Source organism: Bos javanicus, chromosome 14 (assembly GCF_032452875.1).
Source record: "Bos javanicus breed banteng chromosome 14, ARS-OSU_banteng_1.0, whole genome shotgun sequence".
Lineage (NCBI taxonomy): Eukaryota > Metazoa > Chordata > Mammalia > Artiodactyla > Bovidae > Bos > Bos javanicus.
This window is the reverse complement of record NC_083881.1, coordinates 66130714-66147430: the sequence shown is the minus strand read 5'-3', so window position 1 is coordinate 66147430 and position 16717 is coordinate 66130714. Positions and strand designations below refer to the sequence as shown.

Here is a 16717-nt window from a genome sequence, read left to right as displayed (position 1 = left end):
TTTCACTTAGTGTTTATGTGACCTCAGATAAGTTACTGAACCTCGCTACTTGGGCTTCCCCATCTGCCAATGTCTAGGGCTGCTTGCAGCCCGGGTGAAGGACGCAACATGGTCGGAGCGGGCACAGGGCTCAACCTGCTCAGTGAGGTTGGTGACCTCGGCTGCAGAAGTGGGTCTGAGTGCAGACCTGTGAGTGCTTCTTACATTCAGACAACCAAGCAGGTGAACCTCATGCACCAGACACAGAGGGCTTACACAAACAGAGTTTTCTCCTTTCAGGTTTTAACACCTGCTGGTGGGTTGAAGCAGCTTTTGCCGGAAAGGCTGACTTAATAATGGGCTTTGGGGTAGAAAATCACACCAAACGACTGGCTGGGCCCCTGCTTCTGCTTATTTTTTTTCTGGTGGAGAGAAAATGAGCACCATGCAGATTATTTTGTGAAGGAGAATAGTCTGTGGGGAAATCTGGGTATGCAAAAAAAAAAAAAAAATTAGCCAGCCACAATCAAGCCTGCCAAAGAACACAGAGTAACTGAGACTCAGAGCCACGGCCCCTCATGTGGGTTCTGACGAGGTATTCATAGTTGCTATTCAACAAAAGGCCCATTGAGAAAAGGGCCTCGTGGTCAAATAAGCCTGGGCAGGGCAGGATTAACAAGGTTAAATCTAACTCTTCCCTAAAGGACTTCTAGTTTTTAATGTGCTAACGGAAATGATGAATTTCTCAGGGGGCCACGTATGTTTCACAGCATCTCTCCAAGCTAGTTTGACCTTGAAAACCTGATTGATTTTTGCTTTTTGGCAAGCACCAGGTGGGAAAGTAAGTTTTAGTGGATGAGCAAAGGACATTTCATTCCTCTCTGAGTAGTAGACACCAGGCTTCTCAAATTGTCTTCCTTCCCCAAAGAGTCCCAGCTCAGAGGTTGGGCCTTGTTTCTGAGGCTTCCACTTCATGTAATCCTTAAAGGGAAGATGGATATTGACCTGAGACAGCTAAACACATGATTAAAGGAGATGCCCTTAGCTGGTCTATAATATGACTTTGCTGCTGCTGCTGCTACGTCGCTTCAGTCGTGTCCGACTCTGTGAGACCCCATAGATGGCAGCCCACCAGGCTCCCCTAGTTCCTGGGATTCTCCAGGCAAGAACACTGGAGTGGGTTGCCATTTCCTTCTCCAATGCAGGACAGTGAAAAGTGAAAGTGAAGTCGCTCAGTCGTGTCCGACTCTTCACGACCCCATGGACTGCAGCCCACCAGGCTCCTCCACCCATGGGATTTTCCAGGCAAGAGTTCTGGAGTGGGGTGCCATTGCCTTCTCCGATAATATGACTTTACAATCCCCTTTTGAGATATGTAAAATTTGTTTAGATTGTAAAATATTGTCATTCATTTTACTGCTTATTTGATCAGTCTCAAAAGGCAGTTCAGGTGTTGTATTTATACTTGGTGTAATATACAAATACAAGATATAATACAACCACCATATAAATAATATGCAATATAAAAACAGTTAGATGAACGTTTCTTCAAAGAATTGCCTTAATTACTATCATTATGATCTCTGCAATCATGGTTTGCAGAAAAAGTACAGAACCTGGCACGATGAAGGATTAAATATTAATCATGTACATGTTAACAGACTTAAAACCAAACTTCAAGTCAAGATCTTAGTATATAATTGATAACTTCTAGAGTCTTTAGAGATGTAACATATAATGGATTAAATTCCAAACTGAGATAAACTAAGATAATATCGATCTATTCCCCTAAGAGTCTAATGCCAATATTGTTATTCAAAGGTGACTCTATTTAAGGTTCATTTTATGCTGTCTTATATATATCTGTAATTATTTGCATTTTTGGTGACATTTATTTTCAAATATACTTTCATTGTTTTACAGAAATATGAGTCTCTCCCAGGACTGTAAAATTCCTGCTTCAGGAATTCTCCTCTATATTCTAGGTGACTAAATTAGTTGGATGAATTTGTGAATAAATTAACTTAAGATTTACCTTTGGAAAACAGAAAAATGCAATTACTTCAGCGTACATTTTTGTGGAATTATAAGGCTTAAAAAAGTAGTTTTGTTCTTTTAAAATGTTTTCTCTGGTACTAAAACAATATAAAATACATCATCATCAAACAATGCTGTTTATTCCAGGAAATAAGTCTTGATGCATCTTTAATCTCCAAAGGATTCAGTGCAGGCTTTTAATTTTCTGGTTACAGACTCTGTGACCCTTTTCTTACCGGATGAAGAATTTGTTTTGCCTGTAGGCAAAGAATAATAATGTGTTGGTAGGACTTCAAGTCTAGACTATCACGAAATACTCAGAGTCCTTCTAGTGCTTAGATATGATTAATGAAAGCTTTAATAGTTAAAGGACTGGGTACAGTGGAAAGTAGGAAGATAAAAGACGGAAGGGGGGACAAAGTACGATAGACCTGAGGAAGCCTACTCTGAATTGGAAAGCCCACTCCTAAAGTTTGCTGGAGGATGGGGGTAAGGGGAACCTTCCAATTTAAGAGAGGAGGGAGTTTAGGGGAGAAGATATTGAGTTCAGTTTTTGAGATGTTAGTCCTGCAGACTCTATGGGATATCCAAAAAGGAATAAGGAATAAGTTGCTGTAGTTCATCCCCTCAGTCGTGTCTGACTCTTCGAGACCCCTTGGAATGTAACATGCCAGGCTTCGCTGTCCTTCACTCTCTCCCGGAGTTTGCTCAAACTCATTGAATTGGTGGTAATAAGCGGACAGATGAAAACATAGCTTTGGGGTCAGGAGAGATCTGAGAAGGAGATGCAAGTCTGGATTTGAAAGTCTTTCTAAAGAATGATGGTGGTGGAGTAGGCAATGAGATCACTCCAGAAAACCCTGGAAGGGTTGTGCAGCATGGAAAGATAAGAGGATGTTGAAGGGGAGGAGGTGCCCACCAAGAGCCTGGGATGGACTGCTCAGACAAGAGGAAGAGAAACAGGGAAAACAAACTGAAGAAGCCCGGGACAAGAGCGATGCCAGGAGAAGAGAGTGGGCTGTCAGAAAACGCTGCACAAGAGGCAAGAAGGATCACGACCAATGCAGCACCTCCATCCAGCAATTCTTGGGGAGGGATCTACCACATTATGATGAGTGAGGAGTGACTGGGAGCTGAGAGGGTAGAGGGGAATACATTTTTGGTGGTGTTTAGAGGGGAAATCGGTTAGTTTATTAAAGGGTGTGTAGTGTATGAGGTGGGCAGCTGCAACCAGAGCACTAAGTGTAGCCGAGAGGAGCTACCCCACATCCGAGGTCAGGGGCAGAAGCCGGGAGAACCCCATGCCCGAAGGGCGGTGGCCAAGAGGAGTTACCCCACATCCGAGGTCGAGGCAGCGGCCGAGAGTGCCAGGCTGCAACGGTGCAGGAACGGCTGAGAAGAGCTACACAAGTCCAAGGTCAGGGGCATTGGCCAGGAGGACCAACCCCATGCCCAAGGCCAGGGGCGGCGGTAGGGAGGGCCAACCCCATGTCCAAGGAGCGGTGGCTGCGTGGGTGCAGGAGGGCCTAGAGGAGCTATCCCACGTTGAAGGTCAGGAAGGGTGGTGGTGAGGAGATACCCCTCGTCCAAGGTAAGGAGCAGCAGCTGCGCCTTGCTGGAGCAGCCGTGAATAGATACCCCACGCCCAAGGTAAGAGAAACCCAAGTAAGACGGTAGGTGTTGCAAGAGGGCAGCAGAGGGCAGACACACTGAAACCATACTCACAGAAAACTAGTCAATCTAATCACACTAGGACCACAGCCTTGTCTAACTCAATGAAACTAAGCCATGCCAGTGGGGCAACCCAAGACAGGTGGTGAGATCTGACAGAATGTGGTCCACTGGAGAAGGGAATGGCAAACCACTTCAGTATTCTTGCCTTGAGAACCCCATGAACAGTATGAAAAGGCAAAACGATAGGATACTGAAAGAGGGACTCCCCAGGTCAGTAGGTGCCCAATATGCTACTGGAGATCAGTGGAGAAATAACTCCAGAAAGAATGAAGGGATGGAGCCAAAGCAAAAACAATACCCAGTTGTGGATGTGACTGGTGATAGAAGCAAGGTCCGATGCTGTAAACAGCAATATTGCATAGGAACCTGGAATGTCAGGTCCGTGAATCAAGGCAAATTGGAAGTGGTCAAACAAGAGACGGCAAGAGTGAATGTCGACATTCTAGGAATCAGCGAACTCAAATGGACTGGAATGGGTGAATTTAACTCAGATGACCATTATATCTACTACTGCAGGCAGGAATCCCTCAGAAGAAATGGAGTGGCCATCATGGTCAACAAAAGAGTTTGAAATGCAGTACTTGGATGCAATCTCAAAAACGACAGAATGATCTCTGTTCGTTTCCAAGGCAAACCATTCAATATCACAGTAATCCAAGTCTATGCCCCAACCAGTAACGCTGAAGAAGCTGAAGTTGAACGGTTCTATTAAGACCTACAAGACCTTTTAGAACTAACACCCAAAAAAGATGTCCTTTTCATTATAGGGGACTGGAATGCAAAAGTAGGAAGTCAAGAAACACCTGGAGTAACAGGCAAATTTGGCCTTGGAATACAGAATGAAGCAGGGCAAGGACTAATAGAGTTTTGCCAAGAAAATGCACTGGTCATAGCAAACACCCTCTTCCAACAACACAAGAGAAGACTCTATACATGGACATCACCAGATGGTCAACACCGAAATCAGACTGATTATATTCTTTGCAGCCAAAGATGGAGAAGCTCTATACAGTCAGCAAAAACAAGACCAGGAGCTGACTGTGGCTCAGATCATGAACTCCTTATTACCAAATTCAGACTTAAATTGAAGAAAGTAGGGAAAACCACTAGACCATTCGGGTATGACCTAAATCAAATCCCTTATGATTATACAGTGGAAATGAGAAATAGATTTAAGGGCCTAGATCTGATAGATAGAGTGCCTGATGAACTATGGAATGAGGTCCGTGACACTGTACAGGAGACAGGGATCAAGACCATCCCCATGGAAAAGAAATGCAAAAAAGCAAAATGGCTGTCTGGGGAGGCCTTACAAATAGCTGTGAAAAGAAGAGAAGTGAAAAGCAAAGGAGAAAAGGAAAGATATAAACATCTGAATGCAGAGTTCCAAAGAATAGCAAGAAGAGATAAGAAAGCCTTCCTCAGCGATCAATGCAAAGAAATAGAGGAAAACAACAGAATGGGAAAGACTAGAGATCTCTTCAAGAAAATCAGAGATACCAAGGGGGCATTTCATGCAAAGATGGGCTCGATAAAGGACAGCAATGGTATGGGCCTAACAGAAGCAGAAGATATTAAGAAGAGGTGGCAAGAATACACAGAAGAACTGTACAAAAAAGATCTTCATGACCCAGATAATCACGAAGGTGTGATCACTGACCTAGAGCCAGACATCCTGGAATGTGAAGTCAAGTGGGCCTTAGGAAGCATCACTATGAACAAAGCTAGTGGAGGTGATAGAATTCCAGTTGAGCTATTTCAAATCCTAAAAGATGATGCTGTGAAAGTGCTGCACTCGATACGCCAGCAAATTTGGAAAACTCAGCAGTGGCCACAAGACTGGAAAAGGTCGGTTTTCATTCCAATCCTAAAGAAAGGCAATGCCAAAGAATGCTCAAACTATCGCACAATTGCACTCATCTCACATGCTAGTAAAGTAATGCTCAAAATTCTCCAAGCTAGGCTTTAGCAGTACATGAACCATGAACTTCCTAATGTTCAAGCTGATTTTAGAAAAGGCAGAGGAACCAGAGATCAAATTGCCAACATCTGCTGGATCATGGAAAAAGCAAAAGAGTTCCAGAAAAACATCTATTTCTGCTTTATTGACTATGCCAAAGCCTTTGACTGTGTGGATCACAATCAACTGTGGAAAATTCTGAAAGAGATGGGAATACCAGAGCACCTGACCTGCCTCTTGAGAAATCTGTATGCAGGTCAGGAAGCAACAGTTAGAACTGGGCTTGGAACAACAGACTGGTTCCAAATAGGAAAAGGAGTACGTCAAGGCTGTATATTGTCACCCTGCTTATTTAACTTATATGCAGAGTATATCATGAGAAACGCTGGACTGGAAGAAACACAAGCTGGAATCAAGATTGCCGGGAGAAATATCAATAACCTCAGATATGCAGATGACACCACCCTTATGGCAGAAAGTGAAGAGGAACTCAAAAGCCTCTTGATGAAAGTGAAAGTGGAGAGTGAAAAAGTTGGCTTAAAGCTCAACATTCAGAAAACGAAGACCATGGCATCCGGTCCTATCACTTCATGGGAAATAGATGGGGAAACAGTGGAAACGGTGTCAGACTTTATTTTTTTGGGCTCCAAAATCACTGCAGCCATGAAATTAAAAGACGCTTACTCCTTGGAAGGAAAGTTATGACCAGCCTAGATAGCATATTGAAAAGCAAAGACATTACTTTGCCAACAAAGGTCCGTCTAGTCAAGGCTATGATTTTTCCAGTGTCCATGTATGGATGTGAGAGTTGGACTGTGAAGAAGGCTGAGTGCCAAAGAATTGATGCCTTTGAAATGTGGTGTTGGAGAAGACTCTTGAGAGTCCCTTGGACTGCAAGGAGATCCAACCAGTCCATTCTGAAGGAGATCAGCCCTGGGATTTCTTTGGAGGGAATGATGCTGAAGCTGAAACTCCAGTACTTTGGCCACCTCATGGGAAGAGTTGACTCATTGGAAAAGACTCTGATGCTGGGAGGGATTGGGGGCAGGAGGAGAAGGGGACGACAGAGGATGAGATGGCTGGATGGCATCACTGACTTGATGGACGTGAGTCTGAGTGAACTCCCGGAGTTGGTGATGGACAGGGAGGCCTGGCGTGCTGCGATTCATGGGGTTGCAAAGAGTTGGATACGACTGAGCAAGTGAACTGAACTGAGTGTATGAGGCGGAGAAGGCAATGGCACCCTACTCCAGTACTCTTGCCTGGAAAATCCCATGGACAGAGGAGCCTGGTGGGCTGCAGTCCATGGGGTCGCTAAGAGTTGGACACGACTGAGCGACTTCACTTTCACTTTTCACTGTCCTGCATTGGAGAAGGAAATGGCAACCCACTCCAGTGTTCTTGCCTGGAGAATCCCAGGGACAGAGGAGCCTAGTGGGCTGCTGTCTATGGGGTCGCACAGAGTCGGACACGACTGAAGCGACTTAGCAGCAGCAGCAGCAGTGTATGAGGAATTTATTTTTTTTTAACAGATCTTAGGTGAGTAAGAGACAGGAGAAGAGTGGGAGATATAAACAGAAAAGCCCTGTAAACACTTGTGTCCCAGTGGTCAGAACTATGTATCAGAGATGGTAAGATATACAGGCTTCTGGTCACCTCGCTAGGAACGGTTACACAATAGTGCAATACTCTACGGTTCCTGCTGTAACATCCTGAGTCACATCACGCTGAGAGCAGTTTGCCATGTCCCTGCAAACACCAGGCATAAATAATAGGTATAAAGCAGGATTAAACTATTTTATAAAGGCAATGCCAAAGAATGCTCAAACAACTGCACAATTGTACTCATCTCACATGCTAGTAAAGTAATGCTCGAAATTCTCCAAGCCAGGCTTCAGCAATATGTGAACCATGAACTTCCAGATGTTCAAGCTGGTTTTCAAAAAGGCAGAGGAACCAGAGATCAAATTGCCAACATCCACTGGATCATGGAAAAAGCAAGAGAGTTCCAGAAAAACATCTATTTCTGCTTTATTGACTATGCCAAAGCCTTTGACTGTGTGGATCACAATAAACTGTGGAAAATTCTGAAAGAGATGGGAATACCAGACCACCTGATCTGCCTCTTGAGAAATCTGTATGCAGGTCAGGAAGCAACAGTTAGAACTGGGCTTGGAACAACAGACTGGTTCCAAATCAGGAGAGGAACACGTCAAGGCTGTATATTGTCACCCTGCTTATTTAATTTATATGCACAGTACATCATGAGAAATGCTGGGCTAGAAGAAGCACAAGCTGGAATCAAGATTCCTGGGAGAAATATCAATAACCTCAGATATGCAGATGACACCACCCTTATGGCAGAAAGTGAAGAAGAACTAAAGAGCCCCTTGATGAAAGTGAAAGAGGAGAGTGAAAAAGTTGGCCTAAAGCTCAACATTCAGAAAACGAAGATCATGGCATCTGGTCCCATCACTTCATGGCAAATAGATGAGGAAACAGTGGAAACAGTGTTAGACTTTATTTTTTTAGGCTCCAAAATCACTGCAGATGGTTTTTGCAGCCATGAAATTAAAAGATGCTTACTCCTTGGAAGGAAAGTTATGACCAACCTAGACAGCATGTTCAAAAGCAGAGACATTACTTTGCCGACAAAGGTCCTTCTAGTCAAGGCTATAGTTTTTTCCTGTGGTCACGTATGGATGTGAGAGTTGGCCTATAAAGAAAGCTGAGCACCAAAGAATTGATGCTTTTGAACTGTGTGTGGTGTTGGAGAAGACTCTTGAGAGTCCCTTGGACTGCAAGGAGATCCAACTAGACCATCCTAAAGGAGATCAGTCCTGAGTGTTCATTGGCAGGACTAATGTTGAAGCTGAAACTTCAATACTTTGGCCACCTTATGTGAAGAGCTGACTCATTTGAAAAGACCCTGATGCTGGGAAAGATTGAAGGCGGGAGGAGAAGGGGACAACAGAGGATGAGATGGTTGGATGGCATCACCGACTCAATGGACATGAGTTTGAGTAAAGTCATCATCTGGTAGTTGATGATGGACAGGGAGGCCTGGTGTGCTGCAGTCCATGGGGTTGCAGAGTCAGACACGACTGAGTGACTGAACTGAACTGAACTGAACCTGTTTTAAAGGCAGAGCACTGGGCCCGATAGCTTTTTGAGGTCACTTCTAACCCTAAAAATGTATGATTCTGTGTGCCTTGATTCTTTTTATTGAATTCACAACTATTTTAGCAATTCAGTTCTTGGTTAAATGCTGATCTAGACAACCCAATTTTTCTTCTTCCTGCCTGTCTTTCCTAGAATATTCTTATTTTCCAATCTAAACTGACTTCCATAACAAGTTATAGGCCAAGTATTTCAATCACATTCTTTCTTAATACCCACCAGACATAGTCATTGCATCAAATTTTTAAAAAATTGCAATTAGTGGCTTCCAATTTCTACATCAGCTCATTCTGTTTTTTCTTTTCCCCACCTCTCAGTATTGTCCAATTTCTCTTCAGACAGCCTATTGCATGGGTCTCTATGAGTGCTTTTTTGAAGAGAATACCTACCTTAAATAAAATTCAGTGAAGTAAAGTATATCTTAAGGTACTTTCCTTTGACTTGGGAAGAGAGGGTTTTTTTTTTGTTTTTTTTTTTTTGTTTTGTGTTTTTGAGTTTCCTAAAATATGTGACTCTGGACTTTGCTGGATTAAATTCCATAAATTGTGGAAACTGTTCCAGTGATAAGTTATCCCCAAGGACAGAATACCCAAGGAACAGGGGTACTTCTATTTTTGATTTAGTGTTTCAAATATTGGTCAAGTATATTTACATTTTAATGAGTTATTAACACTGAGAAGAAAAGATTATACTAGCTCTCCAACATCTCCATGTACCAGTGGTCTAGACAATATCGCTTCTGGGATAGTAAAATTTTTAGAATTCTTACCATGTAGATCATGAACTGCCAGCCAACAAAGTAATACTGTACTGTTCTTGCGGAGATAGCCTGAGTTATATTTGGAGCAAAGTTCACCAATAGATATGTTCCTGCCAATGCCAACGTCATACCTTTTAAATTGAAAAGACAAACCATGTTGAAAAGGGCCATTCAAGTCTTTTTGTTTATGTAAACATTTCCTATACACTGAGCATTACTTGTAAAAGTCACGAAAGTGAAAGTTGCTCAGTCATGTCCAACTCTTTGCGACCCCATGGGCTATATAGTCCATGGAATTCTCCAGGCCAGAATACTGGAGTGAGTAGCCTTTCCCTTCTCCAAGGGATGCCTATGAAAATACAATCTATCAAACCATCCCAAGAACTTCACACATTTACCCAACAACATTACCTTTAGAAGGGGATAATATAAGGGCCACAGGATGGATGGGGTAGCATATAACTTCTGATTTTTCTCTGTCGTTTCAAGATGAATCTTGACCTCTACAGAGAAGCTTTCCTCAGAGATGGGGACGATCAGAACACATGCATATGAAGACATGGAAACACATCCAACCTGGCTGCTTGTTTCCATGTGGATCAGGAAGTGCATGATGACTCTGGATCCACCTAGATCTAGATGGCAGGGCCCAGAGAGTGGGGAAATCCATCACCTGATGGTCCACTCTGCACTTACTCACCTTGGATCCTTTACACACACGTACTTGGGTATTTTACACTTTGAAACTCTTGTAAATGAATACCATAATCATTGTCATTTTTTGGAGTCTTTTTAGGAGAAATAACAAAGTGAATGCTGACTCTGAGTCAGATTGACTTGATCTAATTTAAAATCTAGAATTCCAGGGATAGCTTGGTAAAATATCACATTATAAACCTATGTAGGAATGTGTTACTGTCATCACTTTAACATTACTTATAATAATGGAAGGATGGAAAATGTGGGGGAGAAGTGGCCACAGAGAAGCGGATTTGGCTTTCCAAATAACACTGGAAACTGCTTATTTATTAATAATTAGCAGCCTGAGAAAAACTGATTTATGTAGCATTTTTTGGGTAGCACAACTTAAAAACATAATTCAACCTGTTTCACCACTGAGGTCAGCATTGTTGTGTATATAATTTACAACCAGCATACACTCCAACCTAAACAATCTCATAATTTGAAGACATCAATTTCCTATTGTTCTCAACCTAATGATTTAGAGTTTTGAACTCTAGTTTCTGAGAATCCATTTGATTTTTTATACAAGCTAGACAATAGCTATTCATGGTATAGTACGAGCTATAAAATAAGCTTACTCTAATGTAACAATTTATTCAGTACTACTTTGTGAAGACAGAAATTATACACACAATTTTTTTTTTTTCTTGTTTTTTTTTTTTTCCCAAGGCCCCGAGAACTTTTTAACTGTGTCTGCAAGTTCTGAGCGCGGGCGTGTGGCACCCAGAACCTTGGCCCTGTTCTGCGTGCGGGCAGCATCTTCCTCAGCCCTTACAGGCGAGCCGAGGGAGTCACGGCTCCCCGCGGCCCCTCCGCCCAGCCCTCCCCAGAAAAACCTCTATACACACAATTTTAAAAGCTATTTTCTAATGAGAATTTTTAAAAAGAAAACAATATACATTATTAAGCATTGTAATAAAAGGAAACAATAAAAACCATATATAAGAACTTGGGAAAAATTATTGGTCAGGTCTGTCCTTTCTTTGACCAAAATAAAAAAAAAAAAAGAAGAAACCAAAGATCTTATAAGATAATTGTCCAATATTACATTCCTAGGAAGAAGCAATATTTTAAAAACCCAGTTTTCTAAACTTAGTAAAGCAGAATAAATGCATTGAATACAATTTCACAATCTCAGAGACTTCCAACCTATTCTTGTGAAATCTAAATTTCTTATTTATATTGAGTTCCTCTGCCAGTTATTTCTTTATCTCATCTAGCTGTATCTAGTGTCAAATTTAATTTTTCAAGAATTTGGTTTTCATTTATTTATCTTTGGCTGTGCTGGTCTTCATAGCTGCGTGGGCTTTTCTTCAGTTGAGGCAAGTGAGGGCTACTCTTTAGTTGCAGTGCATGGGTTTCTCATTGCGGTGACTTCTCTTGCTGCAAGAGGAGGGGCCCTAGGGCACGTGGGCTTCAACAGTTGTGGCCAGTGGCTCAGTAGCTGTGGCTCCCAGGCTCTAGAGCACAGGCTCAATAGTTGTGGCACGGCATGTGGGATCTTCCCAGATCAGGGATCGAACCCATGTCTCCTGCATTGGCAGGTGGATTCTTTACCGCTGAGCCAGCAGGGAAAACCTTGAAATTTTAGTTTTGAATATATAGCACATGCGTACAGTAAAAAACTCAAAAGCCATACAAGAGGGATCAGTGAAAGGAAACTCTTTCTCACGTCCTTGTGGCCCACGAGGTCCCCTCCTCAAAGTGAGCTACTGCTGCTGGTGCTTGAGATTTTCTTTCCAGAGACGCTTTAGGCAGGCGTGGGTGAGAGTGCATGCGTTTTGATTTTTTTACACAGAATGATGTTAGCATATCATACACACTTTTCTGTATCTTGCTTTTTTCCTACTGAACAGAACATCTTTTTCTACTCCAAGAACATCTTGGAAAATGTTTCACGTTATATGTCGGGCAGCCTCGTTCTTTCAGAGTCTGCAGAGTGTTCCATTTATGGAGGCGGCGTTATTTCCAGCATGGTCCCTGTTTCACACCCTGACACACCCCTCCCTGTCCCACCTCTGCTCTCTCACGTGTGGCCTGTGCCCATTTCCACCAGTGCAGATCTTCTCTGCCTTCCAAAGTTTGTTAAAAACAAATATAACGACTGATGGTTTTGCGAGTTCCCTTTCAAAGTAATTTTTCACACGTATTCTCTCACGTGAACCTCACATCACTGCAAGTCTAGTGAGTAACTCTATGGCAGCTCAGGAGGTCACACATTCTTTCTTGCTAATAATTTTAATCTCAGCAACGTCCTACGTTTAGGAAGGCAGTTCTGGATAACTGCTCTTATTTGCTTATTTCTTTGGCATCATTTTATTTTCCTATGTGACTTACTGTCTCCTTCATGAGTCATGTGCACATTTTTCATAAGTGTTTAAAAGTGCTGCAGACAGCCACTAGCAGTTGCTTCAATAAATTTCTGCAAAATATTTTTATATTCCACCGTTTCCTAAAAGTGGCATGAAACATCACGTTGTTGTTGCTGTTTAGTTGCTAAATCGTGTCTGACTCTTTGTGACCCCCATAGACTGTAGCCCACTAGGCTCCTCTGTCCATGGGATTTCCCAGGCAAGAATACTGGAGTGGGTTGCCATTTCCTTCTCCAGGGGATCTTCCCAACCTAGGGATAGAACCTGTGTCTCCAGCTTGGTAGGCAGATTCTTTACCACTGAGCCACCTGGGAAGCTAATATGAAACATCACAGTTCCTACTATTTTTATTTCAGTAAAGCCACCAATCTTTGGAAAGGTACACCTTTTTGACTTAGAAAACTTGCTAGTTTACTTTCTGTTGGCCCATTTGCCCAAAGGAGTGCTCTGGAAGTGTAAGATACCAAAAGAAGGAAAGCAGCACTTGACATGCCCTTGGCCCACGGACATGGTTAAATTTCAAGTCCAGACTTGGACAGTGGAAGTCTAATCTGAACTGAGACTGGCTCCCCAGAATTAAAATCTCACTGCTACTGCTAGTTGCACAGGCCAGGTGAGTTGTTTATCCCTCTGTGACACAGTCTCCTCATTTCTAGGCACAAATTAACTTTTCATACCTGCTAGACTCCAGGAATTTGGCTCTGGAAGAGGCCATCCTGGGGAGCAGAATATGTTTGAAAGCTCACCTGGAGGCCTGTGACAAAGGACCCTGGGACAAATGCAACTTAGGATGCTGACTGCCAAGGGTCAAAGGCCATCTGAGTCAAACTTCGAAATTAATCCAAACTTGTATCTCTAATATTGGTCTAGAGATGACTAGAGGGAGTGTCCCTGGGGCTGTCTGTACAGGGTTAACAACTCAATTTGAAAATGAAAGGACAGGGCAGGAAGGACTCAGCAGTTTCTGATTATCTAGTGAAGACCTCTCTCCGTTGGTCTTAAAAAAACAGAGAAGAAAGGAAATCATGTAACTGACAGAACACAGAGAGGAAGAAACACCAGCATATGTTTGCTACCCACTGCCGACCTCAGGGAGTGAAGTCGCTCAGTCGGGTCAGACTCTTAGCGACCCCATGGACTGAAGCCTACCAGGCTCCTCCGTCCATGGGATTTTCCAGGCAAGAGTACTGGAGTGGGTAGCCATTCAGGTCTCCCACATTGCAGGTAGACGCTTTACCATCTGAGCCACCAGGGAAGCCCTAACCGTCTGTTCAGTACACAAAGCACTGAGAGCTGACTATTGGTAGGGTCCAGAGGTGGAGCAGTCAGGCAGCAGTGAGTAAGCTGCAGGTGGTCGTCAACCACGGGATGCTGGATACAATCCATGATATAGGGATGTGGGCTCATCCGCCAGCCTTATGCCCAGACCTGCACCAAATACATTTTCTCATCAAATATAACTGAAGTCACATAAAAATCTACAATGATCTGGTGGGCGTTTCAGATTCAGCTTGATACAAGTATTAATAAAATCTCTTCCTATAAACTTGTCATATACAAAACAGGGAAACAGGCTCATCCCTGCTCTTTGGAGTAGATGGACTAGGTGTACTGGGAGGGCATATGCCAAGGGAAGGTAATCATTCTTTTTAAGCAACGTGTCCAAAGCTATAGATTTCATAGACAATTGTGGCTGACATGAGAGTTACATTATGATCGCCATCACACAGAAATGTGATGATAATAAGAACTATAATAGTAATAGCTAATACTTAACATACTCTAAATGCTTTATACAAACATAACTAATATTTCTTACAAAAAGCCTACAAAAATAACTATACTGCATGTTACTATACCAACATATAGTATGTGTATACTGTATAATATATAACATTGGATACTATTAAACTATTGCTAGCCGTATTTGATATATGAGAAAATTGAATCACAGAGGGAATAACTATCTTGTCTGGGCTAAGTGAAGAGCTTGAACTGGAACCTAGGTAACGTACTCTCTTTTTATATATGTGTGTGTGTATGTGTGTATATATATATATATTTTATTTTTATCTACTTGGTTGTGCTGGGTCTTAATTGTGGCATGTGGGATCTAGTTCCCTGACCAGGGATCAAACCCGGGCCCCCTGCATTGGGAGTGTGGAGTCTTAACCACTGGACCACGAGAGAAGTCCCTAGGTAACCTGTTCTTAATGATTATCCTCTTCTGCCTCTTGTATGCATAACGGACCGGGGCTGATAAATGGACTACACAAGCCTGTCATTCACCTTGTAGTCTCAGTGAGTGGCACCCCAGGAATTGTACTGAACACAACGTGAGGCTGGATGAAGCGTCTCCACAGGGGACAGAAGGAATGGACTCCTTCTGGCAGCTGTTCCTGAAGGCCCCGAATGGCCCTGAAGTTCCTTGAGAAAAGCGTCTCCAAACTGGTGTTCCCTAGAACCCAGTGTCATAAGAGGGACACACCACCACAAAAAGTTTCAACTCAAATCTATTTGGAGAGAGGTGAGTTAAACAAATTTAAATAGCTATTTTACTGGAAGACCCCTGAGAGCCTGAATGTGTTAGTGTTCATTGTGAATCTCCTTGGGGAGGATATGGTTGTAATATTTTCTAAACATATTTGACCATTTATATCATCCTGAAGTAGTGTTTGGAGGAATATTTTATACTCTGAGAAATGCCTGACATTTAACTGGATCCAGCTGTGAGAATACAGCCTCTGTTTCAAGAGGCTACTGAAGCTCTGTTGCAAAGTCTCCTATAGATGCTTGTGGATGGAGGCTGACATATAAAGATGGAGGAAGGGAAAACAGCGTATAGTCAGGCTCCTTCTGATGCGTCTGTTCACCGGCATCTACAGCCTGCTGAGTTCCTCACCTGCGCAACCCTTGGATTCTAGAATCCTTGCAGAGTTCTTCCTCAAAAGACATCCAGTTTCCCAGCCCACCCTTCTCCTTAAGTAAAACCTGAAATTGCTTTTAATTGTGTCCCCACTCTCCAGCTCAATGCCAGCTAGTGTTAGCTGCCATTTAGCTAGCTTCTGGAATCTGGCTTGATCGGACTTCTGATAGCCTCAAGAGTTGAAAAATTCAGCTAACCTGACCTTATCCTACATCACTGTCTGGTTTTCTTAGAGCCTGCAATATGCCGCCTGATCAATGGCGGTCTAGCTATTGCTTTAGTGGTGGTATACCACTAAACACCACAGCATAAACTGGATTCCTTCACACCAAAGGGTGCCTTCTCCTCAGTATAGTCTCTCCAGATTCCTCAGGCTTAAAGCAGCCAAGTCCCTGGATTGGCAAGTCTCAAAAGTATTGCTGTTCAGTCGATCAGTCATGTCTGACTCTTTGTGATCCCCGTGGACTGCAGCATGCCAGGCTTCCCTGTCCTTCACCATTTCTTGGAGTTTGCTCAAACTCATGTCCATTGAGTTGGTGATGCCATCCAACCATCTCATCCTCTGTCATCCCCTTCTCCTTTTGCCTTCAGTCTTTCCCAGCATCAGGGTCTTTTCCAATGAGTCAGCTCTTCACATCAGGTGGCCAAAGTATTGGAGCTTCAGCTTCAGTGTCAGTCCTTTCAATAAGTTAACTAAGTAGGGTGTATATTGTCATCCTGCTTATTTAACTTATCTAAATAATATAGTGAATTTAAATAGTTCTGAATCTACCATCATAAAGTCTCCCAGTCTTGAGGCAGTTTTAAAACAAAATAGCCAATCTGTCCTCTCAACCAGAAATGATTTTTGTTTGGCTAGATTAGTATTCTAGGTCCTGGCTTCAAACCAAGCTGACCTCTGGTGTGGGAGAAGGAAGGAAGGAAGTGGTCTTTGTCTCACTATTAATCTCGTGACATTCTATCAATGGGGAAACCATGTATAGGTGACTTGAAATAATCAAGTTACTGGTCTCTGGAGAGTGCTG

At 42.8% G+C, this 16717-nt stretch overlaps 1 protein-coding gene across 2 annotated transcripts in view; it reads right to left on the bottom strand.

Annotated features, from left to right (window-relative positions):
• Window positions 1–16717, bottom strand: part of NIPAL2 (NIPA like domain containing 2) — a 92920-nt gene that overhangs the window by 27132 nt on the left and 49071 nt on the right. For both annotated transcript variants that reach the window (XM_061439285.1, XM_061439286.1), the window contains exon 5: window positions 9660–9781. In XM_061439285.1, coding sequence (XP_061295269.1) covers window positions 9660–9781 — 122 coding nt within the window. The remainder of the gene's footprint in view (window positions 1–9659; window positions 9782–16717) is intronic.